General features: G+C 39.0%; 1 protein-coding gene and 2 long non-coding RNA genes across 7 annotated transcripts in view; 1 reads left to right on the top strand and 2 right to left on the bottom strand.

The window, feature by feature from the left end:
• The window catches only part of LOC309511679, a 28,116-nt gene extending 5,551 nt beyond the window's left edge, over positions 1–22,565 (bottom strand). Inside the window, exons 1-2 of the long non-coding RNA XR_014210751.1 lie at positions 20,938–22,565; positions 6,832–6,916 (exon numbers count right to left, since the gene is read on the bottom strand). This is a non-coding gene — a long non-coding RNA (uncharacterized lncRNA). The remainder of the gene's footprint in view (positions 1–6,831; positions 6,917–20,937) is intronic.
• Positions 6,253–24,184, top strand: part of nhsl3 (NHS like 3) — a 49,626-nt gene continuing 31,694 nt past the window's right edge. Inside the window, exons 1-3 of one of the 5 annotated variants that reach the window (XM_082186905.1) lie at positions 6,253–6,692; positions 6,884–7,003; positions 8,154–8,454. In XM_082186905.1, the coding sequence (XP_082043031.1) occupies positions 6,971–7,003; positions 8,154–8,454 (334 nt within the window). In that variant the 5' untranslated portion in view covers positions 6,253–6,692; positions 6,884–6,970. The remainder of the gene's footprint in view (positions 6,693–6,883; positions 7,004–8,153; positions 8,455–24,184) is intronic. The other 4 variants (XM_082186904.1, XM_082186907.1, XM_082186908.1 and 1 more) reach the window with 4 other exon arrangements.
• LOC309511678 lies at positions 10,909–14,546 on the bottom strand. Its single transcript, XR_014210750.1, has 2 exons — positions 14,165–14,546; positions 10,909–13,872 (listed from the first exon to the last, which is right to left on the bottom strand). It is a non-coding gene; the product is annotated as an uncharacterized lncRNA (long non-coding RNA).

Genomic DNA, 24,184 nt, shown 5'->3' on the forward strand with positions numbered 1-24,184 from the left:
TTTATGTACATTTTAGGGTTGGTGATGTCACGTTGTGTAGTCCCTACCAGTCTTTGTTGTAGTTCATAAAAAATATGAAAAATATATTCTGCTGTAGCTTGTGTTAAAATTAGATTGTGAGTATCAGTTATAGGGAATTTTTTGAAGTATTACACACAAAAAATGGAACAGTTCGAATCTCACCCTAGGTAAGGTAAAACAAGGTTCATTTCCAAGTTAATTGTAAAAGGAGATGTTTAAAGCCACTATAGAGGTGTCATGGACGAATCCCCCCCCCCCCCCCCCCCCCCCCAATCAATCAAAACAATCAAAATACCTTTATCTATTAGCAGTGGTAATTTGTTTGTCTATTGTAAGTCGCTTTGGATAAAAGTGTCTGCTATATGCATAAATGTATGTAAGCTAGCAGGCTTATTGACTAGCAGTCCGTGCTAAACATATAAGGCTAATCAGCTACTTGTATGAAAAGCTAGCAAGCTAATCGGCTAGCAGTGTGCAAAGCTAGTCAGCTATATGTATCTACCTAATATGTATCCAAATTGAATCAATATCGGATCAATATCAATTATATTGAAATTGTAAAATTTGTATCAAGCAGTAATAAAAGCAGCAGCCTATACCAATTATTGCACCATGCTGTCGCTAAACTTAATCAAATTATGTTTAATTAGGCTACCAAATGTTTTGACAATCATAAGCCTACACTTATTGTTGTTGTTTATACATCCCCCCAATCCCCATAATTATCACTCCAAGCTAAACTCAAAAGTTGGCAGCCCTGTATTTCAGAGTCTAAAGAAGGAAGGAACATGCATGCTGGACTGTTTAGGAAACAGTCTGCGCACCTGATCCGACCAGCCACTGGAAGACTGGTGAATTAATTGAGCACTTGTATTAAAGTGTTAAATCTGTGATGCTCTGGGAGCTTGGCACATCATTGCCTTATTAAAGACAGAGGCATGAAGGCACAGAAGCCTCTAAATCAAAGTGTCTCATCACAGGCCAGAATCTCTAATTGAAACTCTCCATGCGTTTCATTCTGGAACTCTGGCTTAATGAAGGAGATAAAAAAAAAAAAAAAATGGGGATGCTTGCCAAGATGTACTTTCTCCATGATTCTTATAACAGAGTAATGAGTGTACACTGAAACTATGTGAGTCTCATTAGGGCTAAAGTTGTGGAACTAGAGCACTCGTCTGGTACCTGCTGGGGTTTGGCTTTACTGCATAAGTGCAACAAAAGATCACAATGTCTTAGTCTTTTGTGTGTTAGCGTCTGTACCTTTACTGTAGTTTATGTCTTAAAGGGATAGTTCACCCCAACATTTAAATTCTGTCTTCACAGCTTCCTTTTTTTCAGTTGAACAACATAGAATTTTGAAATATTTTATAACAACAATATTTGGAATTATAGAATATTGTTGTAGCCTTCTATCAATGCCTTCTATCTTCTATTCAGCCTTTGGTCACTGTATTATTTTGCTGTATGGAAAAGAGCAGCATGAACATTCTGCAAAGCATCTAATTTTTGTGTCCATTTTAGTTTGGAGAAATATAAAGTTGTAAATATGTAATGTTGAGTGAATTCTCTCATTGTTATTGTACAGCTTAATTTGTACGTGTTTGTATGTTGTGTCCACTCATGTGGTTGGTTGGTTGGTTTATTTGATTGTGTGTATTTGCGATAGTGTCACTGACTGTGCAGCTCAATGATACAGAAGGAAATCCAGTCTGCAGAGGACAAAGAGAGGGAGAGAGGGATAATACAATGCTGGGAGAAGAGGGCTTAACCCAGTCGGCAGGCAGGATTTCCTGGCTGTTGCCTCAGCTCCCATCCATGAGAGTGGTGTGAGATTTACGGAAAGCACCTGTGTAAAGGAGGCTTGTTTTGGAGTTGTTACTGCTTACATGCTATAGGGATTCACAATAAATTTTACAATAGAAACTGGGTGCCAAATAGAAGTTTTATAGATTTAGGAATTAATTTTGATTCTTGTTTTTGTGACAAGCTACAACTGTTGACAGTTTTATATTTGATGAATTACTTTAATATGTAAAGCTCATATTTTTTCAAAGCATTTACATAAATTCTTTAGCAAAAACATTTGATAATTGAGGGTGCGTTTCCCAAAAGCATCGTTAGCCAACTATGGTCGCATGTTCCGTCGTTATCGGCATAGTTCAACGAGTCGGTGTTTCCCGAAACCATAGTTCCCACGAACATTCGCTTACAGCATTGCAAATTTGTGTGGTTGGAACGACAGCTCTCGACCAATGCAGAAGCATACCGGTAGTTTCTTGTTTGCATGACATGTGGGGTTAATATATTATTATCTTGAGCAAAATAAACTAGCTGACATTCAGTAATCTATATATTTTATTTAAATAAATAAATTGTAATTTGCGTCTTTTAGTTTGTCAAGAGATTTAAAGCGTAATTTTTTAAGAGTTTGCATGTGCGTACGTGCTCTAGAACGAGCCTATGATTAAATCTGGAAAGAAAGCAAAATAACTGAGAACATGAGAATTAGTCTTTAAATGCCATGTCTGTAATTTATAGCAAAAAAAAATCTAGCATTAATTCCATCTCAAACAGATATATTAAAAGAAGTTATTACTCCAGCACCTGCGTGACATCATTAACCAGCATGGTTGAACGACAAATTTGCGACAGTACGGTAGGTTTCGGGAAACATTTATGACCAGTTGATTTCTTCAACTATGCATCATTCTATAGTTAAGCAGTGAGTTACAATGTTGTACAGGAAACACACCCCTGTGCAGTTTTCTAAATCCTTTTATTGATACATGCTACCAACATAACTTGTGAAATTAACCTGGTTTACTACATGAGTTGAACATGAGCATGTTCTTCAAATCCAAATATCTGAGAGAATCATTGTTAAACAAACACTGGTTATGGTTTTAAAGTTTTACAGCTTTAAAATGTTTTACAGTTTTCAGAGCTTCACAGCTCGAGAAGACATGGAAGGAGGAAAACAACTCAAGGCCTTTAAAAATCCTTGACAACCATGAATGCTTGTTGGTTGGTAGAAAGCATAGACCAACTGTTAGGATATTCATCACAGCTGGGTAGTCAGAGCATGAACCTAAGGGTAGTTAAACCTTAACAACCCATACCTTGACCTTCATTCTCACTTGTTCTCCTGTGGTGGAACAAGCTTTCACAGATTGGATCTGAACTGCAGCTGTGCTTATAGCCACATTATTAACTCTGAACTCCTGTAATGTTCATGGTCTCTGATGAATGTACTTAATACATTGTTAATTTGTTAACATTTACATTTATGCATTTGGCAAACATTTTTATCCGAAGTGATTTAGATTGCATTGCAGGTATACATATTATCAGTTCATGCATGGGAACCTATAGCCTGGGAATCGAACCCATAACATTGGCATTGCTATTACTATCAGTTACAGTAAATACACTTATTCCGATCCATGTTTTGAAACTTATGGATGTAAGTGTGTATATGTCTTCATTGGAGGCTAACTACATGGCATGAAGCAACAAAACTACCTCGTCCCATTATAATCGAGTTAATAATATTGTTGGCTTCTGTATGATAAATTGCTTGAACTTTCCTCATATGGTTGTTGCTTTGGTTAAAACTAAATATAAATGTTTTTTACTACAAAGCTACTCTTGGTAACCACAAGTAAGGCTTGATTTATCTTGTTGGGAATGAGGAAATGTTCCATTTTTCCAATGCAATCCAATGATCAAAGAATCTGGCAAGGTTGAGTGTCTTCTAGTGGTAAATGATTGTGTATAGTACTACTCGAAATATGCCCGCTGCTTGAGCTCCATACTTTTACAACAAAACACTGAGGCTTTTGTGAAGGCAAAAGAATGAGAATCTCCATAGTTGCTATAGCAACATTTAAACATTTCAATGTGTTCGGAGGGACTGAATTTAAGTCTGAGTCACAGTAACCCCACCCAATCCCCCACAAGTCTTCTCTCTCTCTCTCTCTCTCTCTCTCTCTCATACGATGCAGAGGAAAGAACATCCATGCCATCTTTTAGCCTTGTTTTAAGCGACACATGAACTCTGTGGTCCTGCAATGGTTAATGATCATGTATGATAGCAATCTGCGGTTGTCTGAGAAAAAAGAAAGTGTGCATGTATCTTCACTCCATGACCATTGAAAAAGGGATCCAGATTGTGATCCCTAGATAGCGCTGATTTACTGGACCATATCTGGCTCAACCCAGAGCAAGGAAAGAGGCCAGGGGCCGAGGTTCTCCATCTGTGCTTTCAAAGCAGAAAGAAAGTCAAACAAGCTCTGAGAATAAGCAGTCTCGTGTTTACAGATCATATTAAGTCGTCCTGGTATCCAGCCACACGTCTCTCTTATCTCTGTTTACATTCAAAGTCACTAAATTTTCCTGCAAATGGCCATGGCTGGGTGGAAAATACATTGACAACACATTAAAAAAAATTCATGAAGGGTTGTACCAGACAATAATGCTTTATTTCTTTGCAGAGGTTGTAATAATATACTGTAATTTCCAAGACACTGATAGTTGTTGCCTCTCTTTAGGTTTTAGATAAAAGGAACTTAAAATTGGATCGTTTGTGAGACTCTCAAGTAAATATTGACAGAACACTTTTGACACATCTCTGAAGAATCCCACAGGACAAATCAGGAGCCTCACAGTTTCACAGTAGCATACTATATGAATGAATCAGGTAGAGCAAATTCATTCAAGACTGAGATTAATGCTAATACTAAAAATCAAATTTCCAATGGTAGATTACCTCATTCTGGTAAATAATAAAATGAATAATACTTATAAATGCACAATACAGTGCTAGATATAAGTACTAATACAAATAATTGTGAGTGTAAACAATAACATTGTGAAATACTATTATTTAAAACCAAAATTTTTTTTTTTTTTTTAAAATGTAATTCATTCTTAAAATGGATTTTCAGCATCATTACTCCAGTCTTCGGTGTCACACTATCCTTTAGAAATAATTCTAACATGCTGATGCTTTAAGAAACATTTCTTATTATTATCAATGTTGAAAACAGCTATGCTGCTTAATATTTTTGCAGAAACCGTGACGATTTTTTTTCCAGAATTTTTTGATGTTCAAAATAATGGAATTTATTTGAAATATTTTTTGTAACACTATAAATGTCTTCACTGTCACTTTTGATCAATTTAATCTCAAACATTAGGATAATAAGTTAATAAATATCCTGCTAGTCCATATTTAGCCTGTACAATAAACATGAAACCATTAGCAAAAGACAGGAAACATCATCTCAGAGTATGTTGTCTGAGTGGCAGTGCTCACATCTCTTGAGTTCACTCACCGTCAGCCAGGATGCAAAATGAAACCAGATGAGCCCGGTAACAGATCCCTTGCCACCGATTCCCAGGGGACATGACATCACTATTAGCTCCGCTATTCTTAGCCTTCTTTCTATGGCTTCGAAAGAACGAAAATAGCGAATTCACGACAACCAAGCCCTCAAAGTTCAAGGGAAAGTTCCTAAAAGAGGTTAAAGAGCTATTCAAGTAGAAAAGTCCCGGCACATACCCCTCATCTAACCGTGACATCGGTTACAAGACCTCATTAAGGAAGACAGTGCCCCCAAAAAGTATTTGGACACTTAGGACCACTTTAAAATATATGGATGTCACTATTTCAGTGAATACAATGTATAAAAATATGTCATCTGTAAACAAATATTGCTAGGCATTTTCTTATAACTGACCTTACTTTAACCAGCTGGTCTAAAGGTGATAGTGATTTTTATTGTCATGTATGAAGTGAGTTCCCCTCAAGTTCACACAGATAGCCTAACCGAGTAACCCAGTATTATATTAGTATCAGTGATATACTATTATGTTTTTGTTATCTGATGTAATGAAATCCATACTTTCATAAGTGTGTCTGAAATCTCTAAAAACTTTTAATAATCCAATATAGGTATACAACGTATTCAAAAATGAGATATTTTCCCTTATTTTAGTTTCTTCATTCTTTTAGACTCGCTCTGCAGGGTCTACATGCCTCTTAGCATGTCAATCATGTCAGAAGACATGCTACATCTCAGGTTTTAGAGCCAATAAATCACCTGTAGCTCGTAATGAACATGTGGCATGTGCAGCGCTTGTCTGTTTTTCATATGTCGGACACAATGATCAGCCCTTTGGCTCCATGCCAGTGCTTCTAAACCAAAGACAGGGGACAGGATAGTGTCTCTCCATCACCTCTGATTAGGTTGAGATCGTTAACAAAACCAACATTGCATATGAAAGAGAAACAGGAGGAGTGGATAGACGATGTCTAAGTGTGATAAGTGAAGGTGGAGAGGAGGGAAACGGTGTGTACGTTGTGCTGAGAGCGTGAGAAAGAGAGAGAGAGCGAGAGAGGGAGATAAGAGGAGGAGAGAGTCAGGGAGGGAAAGAGCCAGTTTGTCACTGTGAAATAGTTGGGTGGAATACACGTGTGAACTGCAGTTCCTCTCCGCACTGCGCTGAATGGTGACCAGCGACTCAAACAGACAGGAGGGGGAGGACTGGCCAGCATGGAGCTCCACTCACCCAAAAAGAGCTGAATAAACAGTACAATACAGCTCTGCAGCAAAGACAAGACACACACTGAGAAACACGGACAAAAGGACGCAAGAAAGGAAAGCAAGGTACCCTCTGGCGTTTTTGTGCACTTGTAGCTACGTAAAAATGTGTTTGTGAATGTGACAACTGTTCTTAGTTGCAAGCTGTAGTTTTGTAAGTTGATAAGTTGTGAGTTTGAGTTTGGGTTTGTGAGTATCTACTTACATGTGTGTATGTGTTACTGCATCCAGAGATTTTGTTTCTGGTCAAATTACAGCAATGAGGTGTCTTAAAGATGTATCCTTCAGCTCTGCAATACAAAGAGAAAGAAAAAGGGAATAATTGAGAGAGAAACACAGAATACATGGTCAGTTTTATCAAGCTGAAGCTCTTGTGGGTGAGTTGCAAATAGTGGAGTTTACTTCTGCATATTTCCTCAGAGAGAGAGAGAGAGAGAGAGGAACTCTTCACACGCCCTTCTACTTTTGTTTTGTCTCTCATACCTCCAGTTTTCACACCATGACTAAGATTAGAAGGCTTAGCGAGAATAAAGGTTTTCAGGGAATGAGGGTGTACAGTAGACGCTACATTTGCAAGTAAATGCTGAAACGGGACTTGCAAGTGCCTGATACGAAACACATGTCAGGCATCTTTGGAGAGGGAGTAATTGTAACTTTTCTCAGATTTCCCTGTTTCTATGGGTACACCTGATATAGACACAGTAGCTGAACTGGCTGCTGACTTCAGGCCATTTCTTCTACTACACAGAAGTGTGGCGTAAGGGTTAAAGATCTGGCCTGGTAAATAAAACATTGTGGGTTCAATCACCGCATTGTGCCCTTGACCCAGGTTTGCTTGGGAGGGTTTGAACCTGTAACAACTATACTGCAATTTTGATACTAAAAAGACAGTGTCTGTGATTTTGGGGTTAGGACTGTGATTGGAGATTAAACATTATTTTAAACCTGTCTGATTTTATGGGTAGTTAATAGTTAGGGTTAGGATTAAGTTGTGTTATTTGTTAGAAAAAAACATTTTAACAAAAAAAGCTTTGTTGCTTATTGGTCATTTTAAAAACTTTCGTCCACCAAAATCAAAGTCATGTGGTGCCACCAACATACACACAAAAAAAGCATAAAAACAGAAAATTTGAATCATAAGGACTCTCATGACTGTGTCAAGATCAATAAGTCTCTTAAAATAAAAGATAATTCGTCGATTTCATGGCATGGTAAGGTTAGTTCAGGTTGTAAAATGTCATGTGGTGCAACTGCCCAAAAACTTACAGATGTTTATGAAGTAGTAATGACACTAATTTAATAGAAAATATATACTGTATCACATCATATTTTTGGGAGAAAATGGTACATAACGTTTTTTTCAAAACCATATTTCTAAACATGTTTTAAATTAGATAAAAAAAAGATATATTTTCTTATTCTTCTAAACTCTTATGTGTCATTGAGCCACATAACATTTTCTCATGCTTTTCTTCTTCATTTAAGCAATTTAAATGTTGAAATGTTTCTCTCACTTTTGATGTTGAGGCAGGTGTTTTGAGAGGAATACAAGAGCAGTTGGGTCAGAGATCGGTGGTCATTGGTCTCAGGATGTCCAGGAGCAACTCTACAGGGGATCTGGTGCCCAAGGACATTACTGAGATCCTGGCCCTACAGGCCAGTAAGAAGAAACGGGGTTCATCCTTGGGCCGGGCTTTTAGCTGGTTCAAGGGCAGCAGACGCAAGAGGAGTCTCAGCAATGGGCAAACTAGGTCAGGAGGTCCATGCGTGCGGTCTGGAGAGAGCGCTACAGCCAAACAGATTCAAGCCGGTAGTGAAGCCTCTAAAGGTAAGCAAAAACTTTTCCTGCTACAGTACCTAGAGATGCAGGCATTCATAGCCTGTTTGAATGGAAATGACCGGATTTGTTTTTGAAGATTTGGATTAGTTGATGACAATCAAAGATGTGTGATTTTGATACCATAGATTAAAAGGATTCGCAATACCATACAGATTGATTTTAGCCAAGCGCTCTGGTGCCAGTCTGTCCAAACCTTGAAATTTTTTTTTACTATTTAACTGGTTATCTCTGGGACATTCCTTATTCAAGCCGGATTAGGCTACAATAACAAGGACAAGTCTTCTCTGGAATGGCTGATCTGTTTATTGTTGTCACATTTCTTCCTTTTTCACATTTGTTTTTGGGCACAACTTTTCCACTGCAAAGACAGCGTTGATGTGTCATGATTTGTCTCTGAGCACATCAGAGGCATAATGTGGTGTTGTCACGGGTAAATGCTTTAGCTATGGTATCAGTCAGAGTGCTAAATAATATATATATATATATATATAGTTGACGGATGACTGTTATAGGAATTCTCTTATCGACACCTAAATAGCCACTTGGAACACCCTAGCTAGAACAAAGCAATCACATTGAAACACCTTAGCAACCACCCAGAACTCCCTAGCAATGCCCTAGCAACACGCTATCATCGCCCAAGCAAACAACCACAACAAACTAGCAAAATCATTACTTAAGCACCACCCTAGCAACCATCCACAACAATCTAGCAATAATCTACCTAGAAAGACTCTAGCATCTACTCAGAACTTCCTGAGAATACCCTTGCAATCACATTGCAACATAACTAGCAATGCCCTAGCAACCTAATATATCCCAAGCAACCATCCACAACAAGCTAGCAACACCCTACACCTAAGTAAAATCCATGAAACCACTTAGAAACACCATAGCAACCATCATAACTTCATGGGAGACCCCTAGCAACACCCTATAATCCATTACCAACACCCTAGCAACACCTTATAATCCACCAACAACACCCTAGCACAAACCTTGTAACAGCTTAGCAACCACCCACAGAAACCCCATTGAAATTCCCTAGCAATCACAAGAATACCATATCAGCTGCCTTAAAAATAAACTAAATGTTACAGAGAATGTGCTGGAACTTAACTCTGCTCTGCATGAAGACCTCAAGGAGGAGGATTGAGGATATCTGCCATATGACATCTGCTTATAAAACCCTGTGTGGAATCTAAGATTTCATGAACAATAATGGACACTACGTTCAGCATTATATTCCCAAACTTTAAGCTAAGTGGTCTTGGGAAAATTTGCAAAGCCGGTCCCTGAGGTCCTCTTGGACACTGACTCTTTAAAAACCTGCTGGACCACTTTTATGTAGCGGTCCAACCAGAAGGACAGAGGACTGTTTAAATAGACTTGGATTTTAGATTTTTCTCTTCCTGCCCCCACAAGTCTCACACTCCCTCTGTTACACCGAAAAAGCATGTAGACTGTGAGTTGCCAGAGTCTGAGTTAACAGACACTTGGGACTTTAGCTGGACGTTCAGAGTCTTCTAGTCTTTACGATTTATAGCTTTTTCTGGTCTTCATGGGAGGGAGACAAAGCCAAAGTGTGGAAAGGTCTGAGAGATGAGACACATGCTGTGTAATTGAAAGATGACTGAGGGGGTATTTTTCTGAAATGCTTTTTTTAAATTACATCCCTTTACTTTGCCGCACAATCTCTTTTTAATCTCTGTTTTCACAGTCTCCAACCCCTTGTGGAAAAAAAGTGCTCTTAACTGTACTTAATGTGCACTTGTAGAGTACTTCAAATCTTAAAAGTATATATATATTTAAAATAATTTAATGCTAATATAATGAAATAACAGAGTATACTTTCATGACTGTTTCTTAACACACTTACGAACACTATTAAAAGTGCACTTTGTAATAATGTAAAATTGAAAGTTTTGCTTAAAAGTACTTGTGATGTGTTGACTAACATACTAAAGCACATGTAACGTTTTTGATTATAATTTTAACTGTAGTGTGCTATTCAATATTACACTTAAAGTTAATATATTTTAAATGTGCTAAATTGCAACTACATCATTGTGCAATTGAAATATATTTAAATACAAGACACAGAAGTTTCAATAGAAATTACATTAAATAATATTTTATACAAAGACAATGAAACAGAAATTACATAAAAAGTGTAGTCCTATTTAAGTGGGTCAAAAATATATACCAATTGCATTTCAGCTAATTTAAACTCATTTAACTGCAGTTTCCGAAAACATTACATTCAGTTTTCACAAGTATATTACATTTACTGTAGAGAAATATGAGGGGGTGTTTGTGTCTGGTTGCTAGCACATTAAGCACATGGCTAGCCAGTTTCTTGGGTGTTGTGGTTGGTTGTTAGGACATTGCTAGGGCAATGCTAGGTGATTACATAGTGGTCATAAAAAAAAAATTAAAAAAAAATCTCACACGAAACCACAAGATGTTCAGGTTCCTCTTTTAATGTAAGTCTTTGTGATTTGGGACAGCCTGCTTCTTGTGGGCCCTTCCCCAAACAAGTTGGCCTGTCCTGATTCAGGACATTTCTAGGCTTACGGGCTCAACAGTGCAGCACTAACTCCTTGCGTCATCCCTGTTTGACTGAGCTCAGCCTCTGTCTGTCCACCACCATCCCTCCCTCAGTGCGCTCTATCAGTTCCGGAAGCTTTTTAAGGGGTGAGATCATTGTGCATGGGATACCATCGAACTTAAAACATTGACACATTAAACATTGATCCCTTATCACACGAGTGAGAGAGGGGAATCTCTGTGTCTCACTTCTACTAAAGTCAGAGAAAGCTTTGGGTGCCTCTTCAACTGTGCACCCGTGGATATGTAAATGCATGTTTAAAATTATATTAAATGCAATTAGTCGAACTGAAGAGTGCTTTTTGACTCACGTAAGTATAGGATTTGTGCACATTTGCAATGATGAAGTTGCAAATTAGTAAATGTTAAATATATTAACTTTAAAAGTAATTTCAAATAACACTACAGTTAAAATTATAATCAAGTACTTTACATGTGCTTATATTTTAGTCAACACAAGCACTTTAAATCACGACTACTAGAGTTAAAAAAATATATATTATTTGACATGTACATGTAAATCTTGTAAGTTGACATTATTACAAATTGCACTTTTTTAAAGTGTACTTAAGTGTGAAGAAACAGTCATGAAAATTTACGGTCTTTAATTAAACTTAAAGGGATAGTTCACCCAAAAATGAAAATGCTTTCATCATTTACTCACCCTCAAGTTGTTCCAAACCTGTATGAATTTCTTTCTTCTGCTGAACACAAAAGAAGATATTTGAAGAATGTTGGTAACCAAACAGTTGACGGTAGCCATTGACTTCCATAGTATTTTTTCATACTATGGAAGTCAATGGGGTCCATTAATTGTTTGGTTAATCATATTCTTCAAAATAACATCTTTTTTGTTCAGCAAAAGAAAGAAATTCATACAGGTTTGGAACAAGTTGAGTATGAGTAAATGATGACAGAATTTTCCTTTTTGGGTGAACTATCCCTTTAAGTGGCGTGGCCTTTTATTTCTTTAATATAACATATACAAGTATACAAAATACTTTAAGTTTTTTATACAAATGAGTGCACTTGTTTCCAAAAGAGCACTCGCCTTAGAAAATAATATATATTTTTTATTATTTTGGTAACTTTAGTAACTTTAGATAACTTTAGTTTAGGGTCCAATTTTCACTATTAACTAGTTGCTTATTAGCATGCATATTATATTGGCTGTTTATTAGTACTTAAAAAGCACATTAATGCCTTATTCTGCACGTTAGTACCTTACTAACAATTAATAAGCAGTAATTACGAGTTTATTGAGGCAAAAGTTGTAGTTAGTTAGATAGTAGTTAACTAACTAACTAACCTAATCTAAAGTGTGACCATTATTTCTATCAAATATCAAAATATGGATTGTCTTTAATGACGGTGGCATTTAAAACATTTAGGAAATGTAATGGTCAACTCATAGCATCTTGCTAATGCTAATTTCCATTTATACAGTATTATCATAGTTTTTAAAATATAATATATTTTTCTATATTTTTTTATGATTTCAATATTTTAAGACTCAAAGCCTAGGCATGCTACAAGCATAAAGGAATAAAATCTATATTTTAAAAGAAACTAAAATAAGTAATAAAGGTATGGAAAAACTTAATGTGACTTAAAAACCTAATATGACTTTCATACTCTTATCACAAGCATAATGGAGAAAACAGGGCTGATTTTACTCAACTGGTCATTCAGATTGTGAAGGCCAGACATCTGTTAACGATGATCTCGAATGCCAACGTAGAATGATGACTTGTGGTCAGAGGAGGGTTGAATGAAACATGAGCCTACCGTAATAGCTGTGAAATAAAGAACATGTGAATGTTTAATGGCGTTTGGAGACACTGATATACATCCCAGCGCACGTCACAGAAACACGAAAGAACAAAGTGACAAAGGACAGTAACTGAATGTTCCAAGTGCTTCCCTACCCAGAGAACTCAGAGAATGGTTGAAGAACTGAAGGTCAGAATGGGAAACTGTGATAGACATAGGGTTAAAACTGTATAAAAGTCTTGCAGGATAAAGGAATATGATGAAATTTTCACAAGAAGTATATTTAGTTTTTCTGAGAAGATTGTGATAAGTAGGCCTTTACAGACAGATTTCTTTACCACGTATTTCCACTGAAAACTCTCCAGATTTGCACAGAATTGGAACACTTGTAATTAACAAGTTCTACACGTATATATATTAGCTCTCTGGATGACTTGATTCTGATTGGTCAATCTCAGCATTTCGCAATCAAATATTTTTATGTAATGACCACTAAATAAATTCTGCCATAATCCTGATTCTGATTGGTTGACATGCATTCCAGATGTTTTGAAGTGGCTATAAAGTATAGTATTATTGACTGCATTACAGTTGTAAATCCCTTTGAAATCACATAAAACTAGTAACAGCATCTTGCACTGTTTGTAAGATAGATCATCAGTATGTAAGGAAGTAGTTTGACTCACAAAATCATTTTAGTGCAAAAAAATATCTTGAGATAGACACACATGTGCTAACTGTAGCAGGATAATTTACTTTTGACTGCTGAATTTATTGAATATTAATGCACCCTGAAGTGTAACAGCTACTCTGTTTTGTGTCATGGCCGCATTACCAACTCAGGTGTGCATTCATTTTTAATAATGAATTAGTTTGGAAATAATTTGATAGTGCTTTCAACTACCAATAAGAGTCTAGTATCATCAGCTCCGTTCAACACATTTTAACACATGTAAATCCAAATCCAAATTCCACAGAAAAAAATTGCAGAGTCAAAAAGGGTCTGATGATGAGGGAGAACGTCTTGGTTACATTTGGTAACCCTCGTTCCCTGAAGGAGGGATCGGAGACGCCATGTCGAGACCGACGAATAGGAATCTCGCTAGAGAGGCCAATCTGCTTCGAATGAAACTAAACGAGCCAATGCACATTGGCATCAGCTGTTCAGCCATGCAGCACAGGTATATAATGAGCAGGAGGTGCGATTGCACTACAGTTTTTTGCTGAAGAGCCGAGCCTGATAAGCTGGCCGCCCCGGCGGGCAGCAGCAGATGTGGCGACGGGACGTGGTGTCTCTGTTCCTACTTCAGGGAACGAGGGTTACCATATGTAACAGAGACGTTCCTCTTCAGTCGGTCAGTCGACGCCACGTCGAGACTGACGAATAGGAATCAATACCAAATGGCCACAGCTGCTGCACCCCATCCTCTACCCCTTCTTGCCTGGAAGGATGATAGGAGAAGGTTGTATGAAGGAGTATGCCTGTCACTGTTGTTCCATGATAACCCACACAGTGAGATTTTTGGATAACACTGGGAAAGCGTGCCCTTTCTATGGGAAAGGGGGACACTGCGGAAGCCACATTCTTCTCAGAAGGAGTTATGTGGGGAATACCTATGGACTAGCCCGAAGGTTGTACTGGGTGACTTAGCCCAAGGGAAAGACACAAGCTTCGATTAGGAGCAGCCGTAGAAGAATACACATATGGGAGCCCCGTAGGGTCACACATATGAGACCCAGCCTAAACCCAGTTCTCAAGGATTCAACAGATAAAGGCCTGGCACTGGACGCTCCGCCATGTCCAGGCCGAGGGTGTTGGAGGTCTCAACAGGTTTTTCACTCTGGAGCAATAAGATGCACAGTAGGGTGCAGCAAGCCGACAGAGCCGGGCGTCTCAGTGCTTCTACCCGTTTAGGGTACGAACACGGGAGGAGACCTGCTCTACACGTAGGCTATAATATCTAGCGAACGTGTTAGGTGTTGCCCAGCCCACAGCTCTACAGATATCTGTTAGCGAGGAGACACATGCCAGCGCCCAGGAGGATGCAACACCTCTCGTGCGGTGAGCATGCAACCTGAGCGGGCAGGGCAGGGACGATGGCATCCAATATCCAGTGGGCCATCCTCTGCTTAGAGACAGCCTTTCCCTTCTGCTGGCCTCCGTAACAGACAAAGAGCTGGTCTGAGGTCCTGAGACTTTGAGTTCTGTCCACGTACAGACGCAGAGCGCGAACGGTACAGAGCAAAGCCAGGGCTGGGTCTGCCTCCTCGAGAAGCAGTGCTTGCAGGTTCACCACCTGGTCCCTGAAGGGAGTGGTGGGAATCTTGGGCAGATAGCCAGGCCGGGGTCTCAGAACAACATGGTTGTCACCCGGCCCGAACTCTAGGCACGAGGGTATGGAGGTGGGTCGAGGAGGGTTTAACCGTCTCGCCCCCCTAAGGATCCTGACGACCAGGTCGTGCTTTCCTACAGATTTGCCATCTATGTGGTCGTGATATGCTGAAATAGCGGCAGCATGTACTTTGAGGGTGGAAGGAGACAGCCTTTGCTCCAGACCTTGCTGCAAGAAGGAAAGCACGGACCCTATCGAACATCTTTGGGGGTCCTCTCGGCGAGAAGAACACCACTTGACGAACAGGTTCCACTTCAAGGCGTACGCACGTCTCATCGACGGCGCTCATGCAGAAGTGACGGTGTTAAGTACCTCTGGGGGTAAGTCACCTAGTCCGGGGACTAGACATGGAGTTTCCAGAGGTCCGGACGCGGGTGCCATAGGGTGCCCCGTCTCTGAGTCAGAAGGTCCTTCCTCAGAGGAATGGGCCAGGGAGGGACTGTCACGAGGAGCATGAGTTCTGGGAACCAGGTCCGGGTGGGCCTCGTCCTCCCTGACTTTGCACAGGGTCTGTGCAAGCAGGCTCACTGGGGGAAACGCACCTCCTGAAGAGCAGTCCCATCCATCTCTGGGTCACCCGTCCTAGGGTCGCTTACCTTTGGCTTTGCCGCCCTTCCTGGACGGGCGGGGCGGCCTGCTTGCGACTGGCTCCACAGCGCCGTTTAGGTGGAGGCTGCTTCTGTGGCGCAGGAGCGAGGGCAGACGCAGGAGGACGCCCCCGGTGACAAGCAAACTTGTGTACAGCCGAGAACCACTGGGTGAAATTCTCGACCGCGTCGCCGAAGAGGCCGGTCTGGGACATGGGGGAGTTAAGGAACCTGATCTTGTCGGTCTCCCTCATGTCAGCCAGAGATGGCGTTCCTGGACCACCAAAGTGGACATCGCACGACCCACTGACCGCACGGTGACCTTTGTTGCACGAAGTCCGTTGCCGCACAAAGTTTTGGAGAACTTGTGGATCGTCACCACCCTCGTGCAGGTCTTTCAGTGCCTTGGCCTGATGGACCTGCAACAACGCCATGGCGTGTATGGCAGAGGCGGCTTCCCCACAGGCCTTGCTGGTTATGTCCAACGAGTACTTACAGGCCCGGGAAGGGAGACACGGTTCTCCGCGCCAAGTGGAGTTAGGGCACAGCTGCACAGCAACGGCCCGCTCCACTGGCAGGATACGTGTGTACCCCTTAGCCGGCCCGCCATCAAGGGTGGTGAGAGAGGAGGAGCCACCGGGACAGTTTGCTGGCAGTAAAAGGTACCGTCCACGTCCCCGTGAGCTCCTCATGCATCTCCGGGAAGAAAGGTACTGGGGTGGGTTGCTGAGAACCAACGTTGCATGGCTGAACAGCTGATGCAAATGATTGCACGCCAATGTGCATTGGCTCGTTTAGTTTCACTCGAAGTCGGTTGGCCTCTCTAGCGAGATTCCTAGTTGTCGGTCTCGACGTGGCGTCAACTGACCGACTGAAGAGGAACAGAAAATTGTAGCCTGAATAATAAACTTGTCATTATTTTTATCTGTGCACTTTTTTTTAGCAAACATAAGATGCACAGATACATTTACTGTATGTTGATTACTGTTCAAAAGTTTGCTGTCTGTACGTTTTTTTTATGTTTTTGAATGAAGTCTCTTGCTCACCAAGGCTGCATTCATTTGATCAAAATACAGTAAAAAGTTATAACTTAACTATAACTTAAAATAACTTTTCTATTTGAATATATTTTAAAAAGTAATTTATTCCTGTGATGGCAAAGCTGAATTTTCAGCATCATCACTCCAGTCTTCAGTGTCACATGATCCTTTAGAAATCATTCTAATATGCTGATTTGCTGCTCAAGAAACATTTCTTATTAATCAATTTTGAAAACAGTTGTGCTGCTTAATATTTTTGTGGAAAAATACAGATACATCATTTTCGTTAACTTTCCATATTTCTTATACATTTTCTGTACCTCTTTTGTCTACGAGTCCCAATCAGCCAAGTCATCTCATGTGTCTCAATGTTTGTGGTTTTCATTATGTAACTCACAGTAATCGATACACCTGTTGACATATTTGTTTCACCGTTTACTCCAACAAAAGCTCTCTAACTCTCTGCCAGCCTTTGTATGAAAACAACCAGACAGCTCACTGATAGCTTATGAACAGCCACTCACTGCGTTTCCATTTACATAAGAAAGCATTAAGTCTTATTCTTATTACCACAAACCTGTCGGGGGGACTAAGGCACACTTCTCACACACCTCTTTTAAAGTCAAGATAAGCAGGGTAAATCGTGGGATAAAAAGTCGCTTTTCCCTTTGCAATAAGATTTTACATAGCTTCAAAAGAATATCTGAGAGCTGAACCTCTTAGCTGGACTGTTTTATTTCAGTTGTGGCCGTAATGTTGGTGTGGTGAAACAAGGACACTCAGACAGCATTAATAGATGAAATGGGAGTTTATGGCTCTAGAGAGAAAGTACAGGAATGAGGTAAGTCTAAAAGAAGCTGCCAAGGTCATGAACAAGTTATCTGACCTTAGTCTGGGTCGTGATGGTTACACCCAACTGTCCGACAAACACACACAACCTCAACAAGGGGTGCTGACACACCCACACGTTGCTGCTGTGAAGCCAGATAACAGTATGGGGACATTTCCTGTTGTCATGGCAGACGGCCCATTACCTTTTGACCTCCATATCTCTTTGTTTAGTTCTGTGAATACCATTGGAGATGGAATAATCCAATTGCTATGTCAATAAATGTATTCTCTGCACAGCAGTACATACTAGTTGAAGTCAATAAGATACAGCACCTGCAAGTAATTTTACTTCCGTAATGTGGGCGACACTTGATTTAATTTTTTGGGTCTTCATATTCATCAATGTAATTGAGCTCCAACCTTTATTACCTTTGGCTTCAAAGGGATAGTTCACCCAAAAATGAAAATTATGTCAACACAACAGGAGATAACTAATATCCGGTTGGGTGAATTCAATACAGTGACAATACATTGTGAATTTAGGGCTTAATAAAGCGCCCAAAAGTATCAACAAATATTACATTAAGTTCAAAATACAGCCAGAAATCAGAAATGTACTTCTGCTGATGTTTTAATGGCAATTGGCATACCAACATAAAGGTGCATTTCCGCCACCTTGTGCGCCGCTGTATGACAGGAGAGAAATCGTGGCATTAAGTCCGGTTAACACTAAGGCTATATCTCAATTCAAAGGCTGCATCTTTCGAAGGACTCAAAAATCAAATGTCGGACTGTGTTGTTAAATGGGATGGTCTAGCCTACGGAGGACTGTTCTTGTCAAAGACTTGGTGGGGTTCCTGAACAGACTATTTTGCTAAGCGACTATGAATAGCAGAGGAAGAATCTAGAACTGGCTCTTTTGTCACTGTACTCTTGTATTTTGTGTTATTTGATAAACACCATAGCAAATAAAAAAATCTGAACGACTGAAAACATGTAAATTCTGTTTGACTCTCCATGACTACCGAGTTAGAAACAGAAAGATACACTTTGTGTACCGAAGTAACCAGTGTAACAACTGTATTTCTGCTTTGCTATAAACTCCACCTACTGTCAGAGAGTGAATTTCCATTGTTTTCCATATTGGTCTAGCCTGGGAAAACCCAGACATCTTCCGGCAAATTTAGATTTGCTCTGCAAGTAGTCTGGCAAAGAGCTCATTCAAGCCCATTTCTAATCCGTTGAAATCGCGGCGCCAATCAGAAACGTTGAGGCGGGCTTTACACGATGACGATCGCTCTGATTGGTTTTAGGTCTATCCAGAGGCATTTGAGCGACATCCGTTCAACTTTTAAATGCATTATTATATTCAAATTGCAAACACATGAGGACAGTCTCCATGAAAGACCCACTGGTAGATGAACGTGCTACTACATTTCTCTCCGAAACGGTAGGAAATTAAATTAGATTTAATAGAGGATTTTAACTGTGACAAGATGATTGACAGGGCAGTTTACGTGACAGGATGCACGCGACAGATCCGTCCGATAAAGATGACGAAGTAGTATGTCCCAAAGCTTGCCTACTTTTTTGCTACACATTCAAAAGTAAATACCTTTTCTTCACAAAAAGAGTACATACATACTTTTATGGCGTAGTGTAACTTAGGCGAATTGGGACACAGCATATGGCTTTACACGATGACGATCGCTCTGATTGGTTTTAGGTCTATCCAATTGCACCCAGAGGCATTTGAGCGACGTCCGTTGGTGACGCCCCTTTGGAAATGAGTTATTAATGAAGCTTTGCCAGACCATAACTCAGTTACTACTGAGAATGGTCTGGTTTTAACCAGGCTAATATTGGTCTGAACAGACAAATTTAATTTTAATATGGAACATTTGTATTGGTGTGAACAGGCCTTTAATCTGCATTGCTGTACAATTGCATAACAATAAAGGAAAGTTATTTCAGAGGTAGAACAATTTGTTATACTTAATGAAATATTACCAAGAATCTTTTTTTGTCATTTGGAACAATGTGCACTAAAGATTCATGCTAAATAACGCAGAGAAAGTGTATTAAAAAAGTAAATAGGATACATTTTGATTGCATGTTATTTTTTGATTCTGTGACTTGCTTGATTCTATAGCCAAAGATCTCCTAAAAAAATTATGGAATTTGTTCATACCCTTGCGAAAGTTAAAATAACTGCTAACCATGCTGGATTTCAGAAGCATTAAGGAAGTATCCTTTTTGACATGTCAAAAAGCTGTGAAAGAATTAAGTCAGCATTTTTTGTTAAAGGTCCCATGACATGGATAATTGTATTATTTTATAATGTTTCCTGGGGTGCCCTTATAATGTTTGTATGTTTTTAAGATAAAAAATTGTAATAATTTAGAAATAAAAGGCATTTTTCCTAGCCTGATTTTAGCCTCTGATTTGAACACTGTTTGAAGGGGCGTGTCTGCTGTGAGACTTCAGTGTAAATGCCCACTACTGTGATTGGCTGACATGCTTGCATATGAAATAGCTAGCATTACATGTGGAACTCTCTCGAATACTTTTACTATTACAGCTATTATACGTTTTTACTATTATAGCTATCGAGATTAACGAATCGTGAGAAGTTTTTTAAGTATTTAGATCTATTCCCATCACATAAAAGGTTGCAGTGATGAGCATTGAGCAGATGACAGCTTGTTGATCGTGTGAATGAAGATCTTAGCATTGCAACGCAGTTTCTGCACTCTCACTAATGATTTCACCAATGCAAACATGAGGTAAGTACAGTAAGAGCTTCGTTGTGCAGCGTAACAGCGTCATTGATTTCATAACGAGTTTTGGCAAGTGTCCAGATAAACTTGTGCTGTGTGATTGACAGCTTGGGCGATTGGAAAGGGATTGTTCTTTGATCACTTTCTGTATATATTTTAATCACAGTTTAAATAAGATTATTTTCATCCTACCAAGAGAAACGATGTGAAGTTGATATTTTAGTCACTGGCTTGATTTACTGATGCATAAACAGTATTGAACGATTTTAAGAGAAAGATTATCTGTCTGAACTTGAACAATTACACATCAGAAATTCACATAACCCACTGGTTCTTCAGAGGCTCTAATATTAAGGTTAAAAAACCTCATAAAGTGAAATTTTCATGTCATGAGACCTTTAAGCACAACACTTTGCTCTCTCCCACGATTAGCTCTCCATTGACAGCTCTCCCATACCTTGTGTTTTACTTGGTCTCCTTCCACTTGGTTGACGCAGAGATGAATCTCTTTTCAGTTCTTATAATGGCTCATGACTCATCATCTCACCTTGACCTTGAGTCTCTTCTACCTCCTCTAGCCTCTTCATAACTCTGGCACTGTGAGCAGGCATGCTAGGAATGAAGGCAGGGAACAAAGAACACACACACACTATGAATATCCAGGCTGTGCAACTTCTAAGATTTGCTTTTCCTTCCTTTATAAAGACCAATGTCCTTGAACAGTTAAAAATAGAGGAAGCAATGTTAAAACAATAGTCTGAAAAGGACAAGCAGTTCCTTCTGAGAGCAGGTGAATTACGTTTGTAGGCTGGCACCAAATAAACTGTTCGTGTGTCTGCCAAGTGTTGGATCTGTTGGAATTCAGGTGGATGGAATTCAGCTTGGTGCCGCTTGGATTTCACCCCTCATTCCAGGATGGCAATATTCCAGCAAATCCAGAACAATTGCAGATTTGTGCAAGAGAAAACTGTTAACTTTAGCAAAATGTTCTCACTATGTTTTGCTTTTTGCCGCCAAAAAGAATAGCAAGGACAGCAGGTTTGATGCATGAACCAGCAATGCTAAACAAAATGCCCATTACAAATTTTTTAAGATCATTTGGGTACATTTGAATCATTATAGTAATATCTTTGAGTCACATCTTTAAATGTTATCTACCACTTAAGATTTGTGAGTATATACAGTATGCTATGGTTACTATATGGTTATATACATATACATTTCATCACTTTTAGCTTTTTCGCAGTTAAATTGGCAATTGCATTTGGCAGTACAGGTTTTTACAGTTAATATGTTTGTATAATAATGAGACTTTCACTTCAGCACATATTTCATCAAATCATTTTAGCATAAAATATGCATAATAGCTCAACTTAACGAATAGTATAGAATTCCACATTTTACAGTGTGTCTATGTGATTTGCATTGTCCGATTTACCTGTCCAAAATGGGAAATTGACAGCGAGACACCATGACACACCTTGTGAAAATGGGACCGTCCCAGCTAAAGGCCCGTTCAGACCAAGGGTGATAACTATAACAATAACTATAACATTTTATTAATCGTTCTAATTCCATGAGAATAGGCATGTCAACACCACAACTATAACAATAACGCCATGGTGGAATTATATATCTAGAATCACTTTCAGAACCTTTTTTTTTTTTTTTTTAGCTAATGAACGATTAAAACATTGACAGACAAACAGAATCCACACAACATTAACAAGCTCAAGCATTTAAAGTGGAAAATGACATAACTGTGGCTCTCTCTTATAATAAATGTTATCTTTATAGTTATCTGTATAGTTATCGTTCTTTGTATGAACGGGCCTTGAACCGAGATGTCTGGTCACCATATTTGTGCAATGCTCTACTTTAATCTGTAACATCAGGCTTAGGAGTATTTCATACAAAGTACATATTTAAAATCCTATCAGCTTCTGCCTGGAAGCAATTGACACAAGCATATGAAAGGGATCTCACACATATACCCATGCTTAGTCATGCACAGATGGGGGTTACATTTCTAGAGGTGCACGAAAAAGAAAGTTCACCTTGACAACAGGAGCCATGAACACTGCTAACTAATTTGAATAGTCTTTACGGCTGGTGGTAAATTTAAGGTATTAGAAGTCATGCTAAAATGTGAATACATACACTCAAGGCTAAAGGGCTGTGTGGATTACTTGATGCTGACTGGTCAATCACAGCATTCAGATATTAATGAATAATACCTGTTGGCAAGATCTGAAAAAAATGTCATTGTTCTGCTAAAAGACATAGGTCCCGACATGTAAACAATACATTATTGTTATTCTGTGGGTGCTGTGCACTGTGTGCAGTGACACACACAGTAGCTGGCGGACCAGTATTTTGTTTCACAGGGCCACAAGGGGGCGTAAAACAAAACAAAATGTATTTTTAGGACTGTCAACTATTAAGAAATGAATAAAAGTTATAAAACTGCTTTAGAATGATCTATAATTTGAAATGCAATGAAGTTAGAAATAAGTAAACATTTTCCAGATCACATTTTAATATTTCTTTATAGGCTTATACTTACAATATTAAAGCCAATTAGAAACATCACACTTAATATTTTCTCACTCAGTATAAATCAGACTTTATTCATGAATTACAATAAGGTCACATTAGTTAACATTGGTTAATGCATTAACCAACATCAGTGAGCAGTTAAAATATGTATTAATCTTTGTTAAGGTTAGTTAATAAACAAACAACTGTTCAGTGTTTATTCATATTAGCTCAGGTCCATTAAAAAATCATAACAGATTCAACATTTAGTTTTAATAATTTATTAGTTAATGTTGAATACCTTTAATAAATGCTTTAGAAGTGTTTTTCATTGTCAGTTCAGGTTAATAATGTAATGTTAAACCTAATGGAAATTGAACCTAATTGTAAAGTATTACCAAAATATCAAGTTCTAATATGTATTTTAATACAGCCTCGTTTTTGGTATACTATGCCAAATGTCTAAATAAAGCAGTTCATTCAGTAATCTTGTATATTAACAATCACAGTGTGAAAAACAGGAAACAGAGAAAAGCAAGTTTCTAGCTGAGAGAAAGTTTCTCTTAAGAAGAACCGACGTATGGCATGAAAACACTGACACACTTTTGTCACTTCGAGCAATGATGAACGAAGCAGGCGGCAGGTGGGAAGCTAATATCACTACACCTTCAGGGCATTATATTTCTGACTGTCAGTTGAAATTCCTCTCTTCAGATCACAAGCCTCAGAAATATCATAACGTGTCCCAGAGCACATTCACAGGTAGAGAGGGAAGAATCAACAGAATTCAGATGAGCTGGGTCGCATGGGAAGAACGATGGAGTCTATACAAAGAGCCTAATGCGGAGCCGAATAAGGGCGGCATTGATTTATAAGGCATTACTATCCATTAGTCTGTGATGATGCCCTCTGAAAGCTTCTTGCGGTATTCAGATTACTACGTCTAAGTGTCTGTATAACTGATGTATAATGTAGGCCTACTTGTCTTAGTCAAATCTGGTACGGAATATGTTTTTAATCCTGGAGCTGGTCTTTGGCCAGACATCATAAGAGTGATGTTGAATAACTTTGTGTTGATATATGGGGATCTTCTATGTGGAATGATGATTGTTCGGCTGAACCAGTTGTGGTGGCATCTTTGCTTCAGTTGTTTGTGTGAATAGCAG

Source organism: Leuciscus leuciscus (genome assembly GCF_965113295.1).
Source record: "Leuciscus leuciscus genome assembly, chromosome: 12".
Classification (NCBI taxonomy): Eukaryota; Metazoa; Chordata; class Actinopteri; order Cypriniformes; family Leuciscidae; genus Leuciscus; species Leuciscus leuciscus.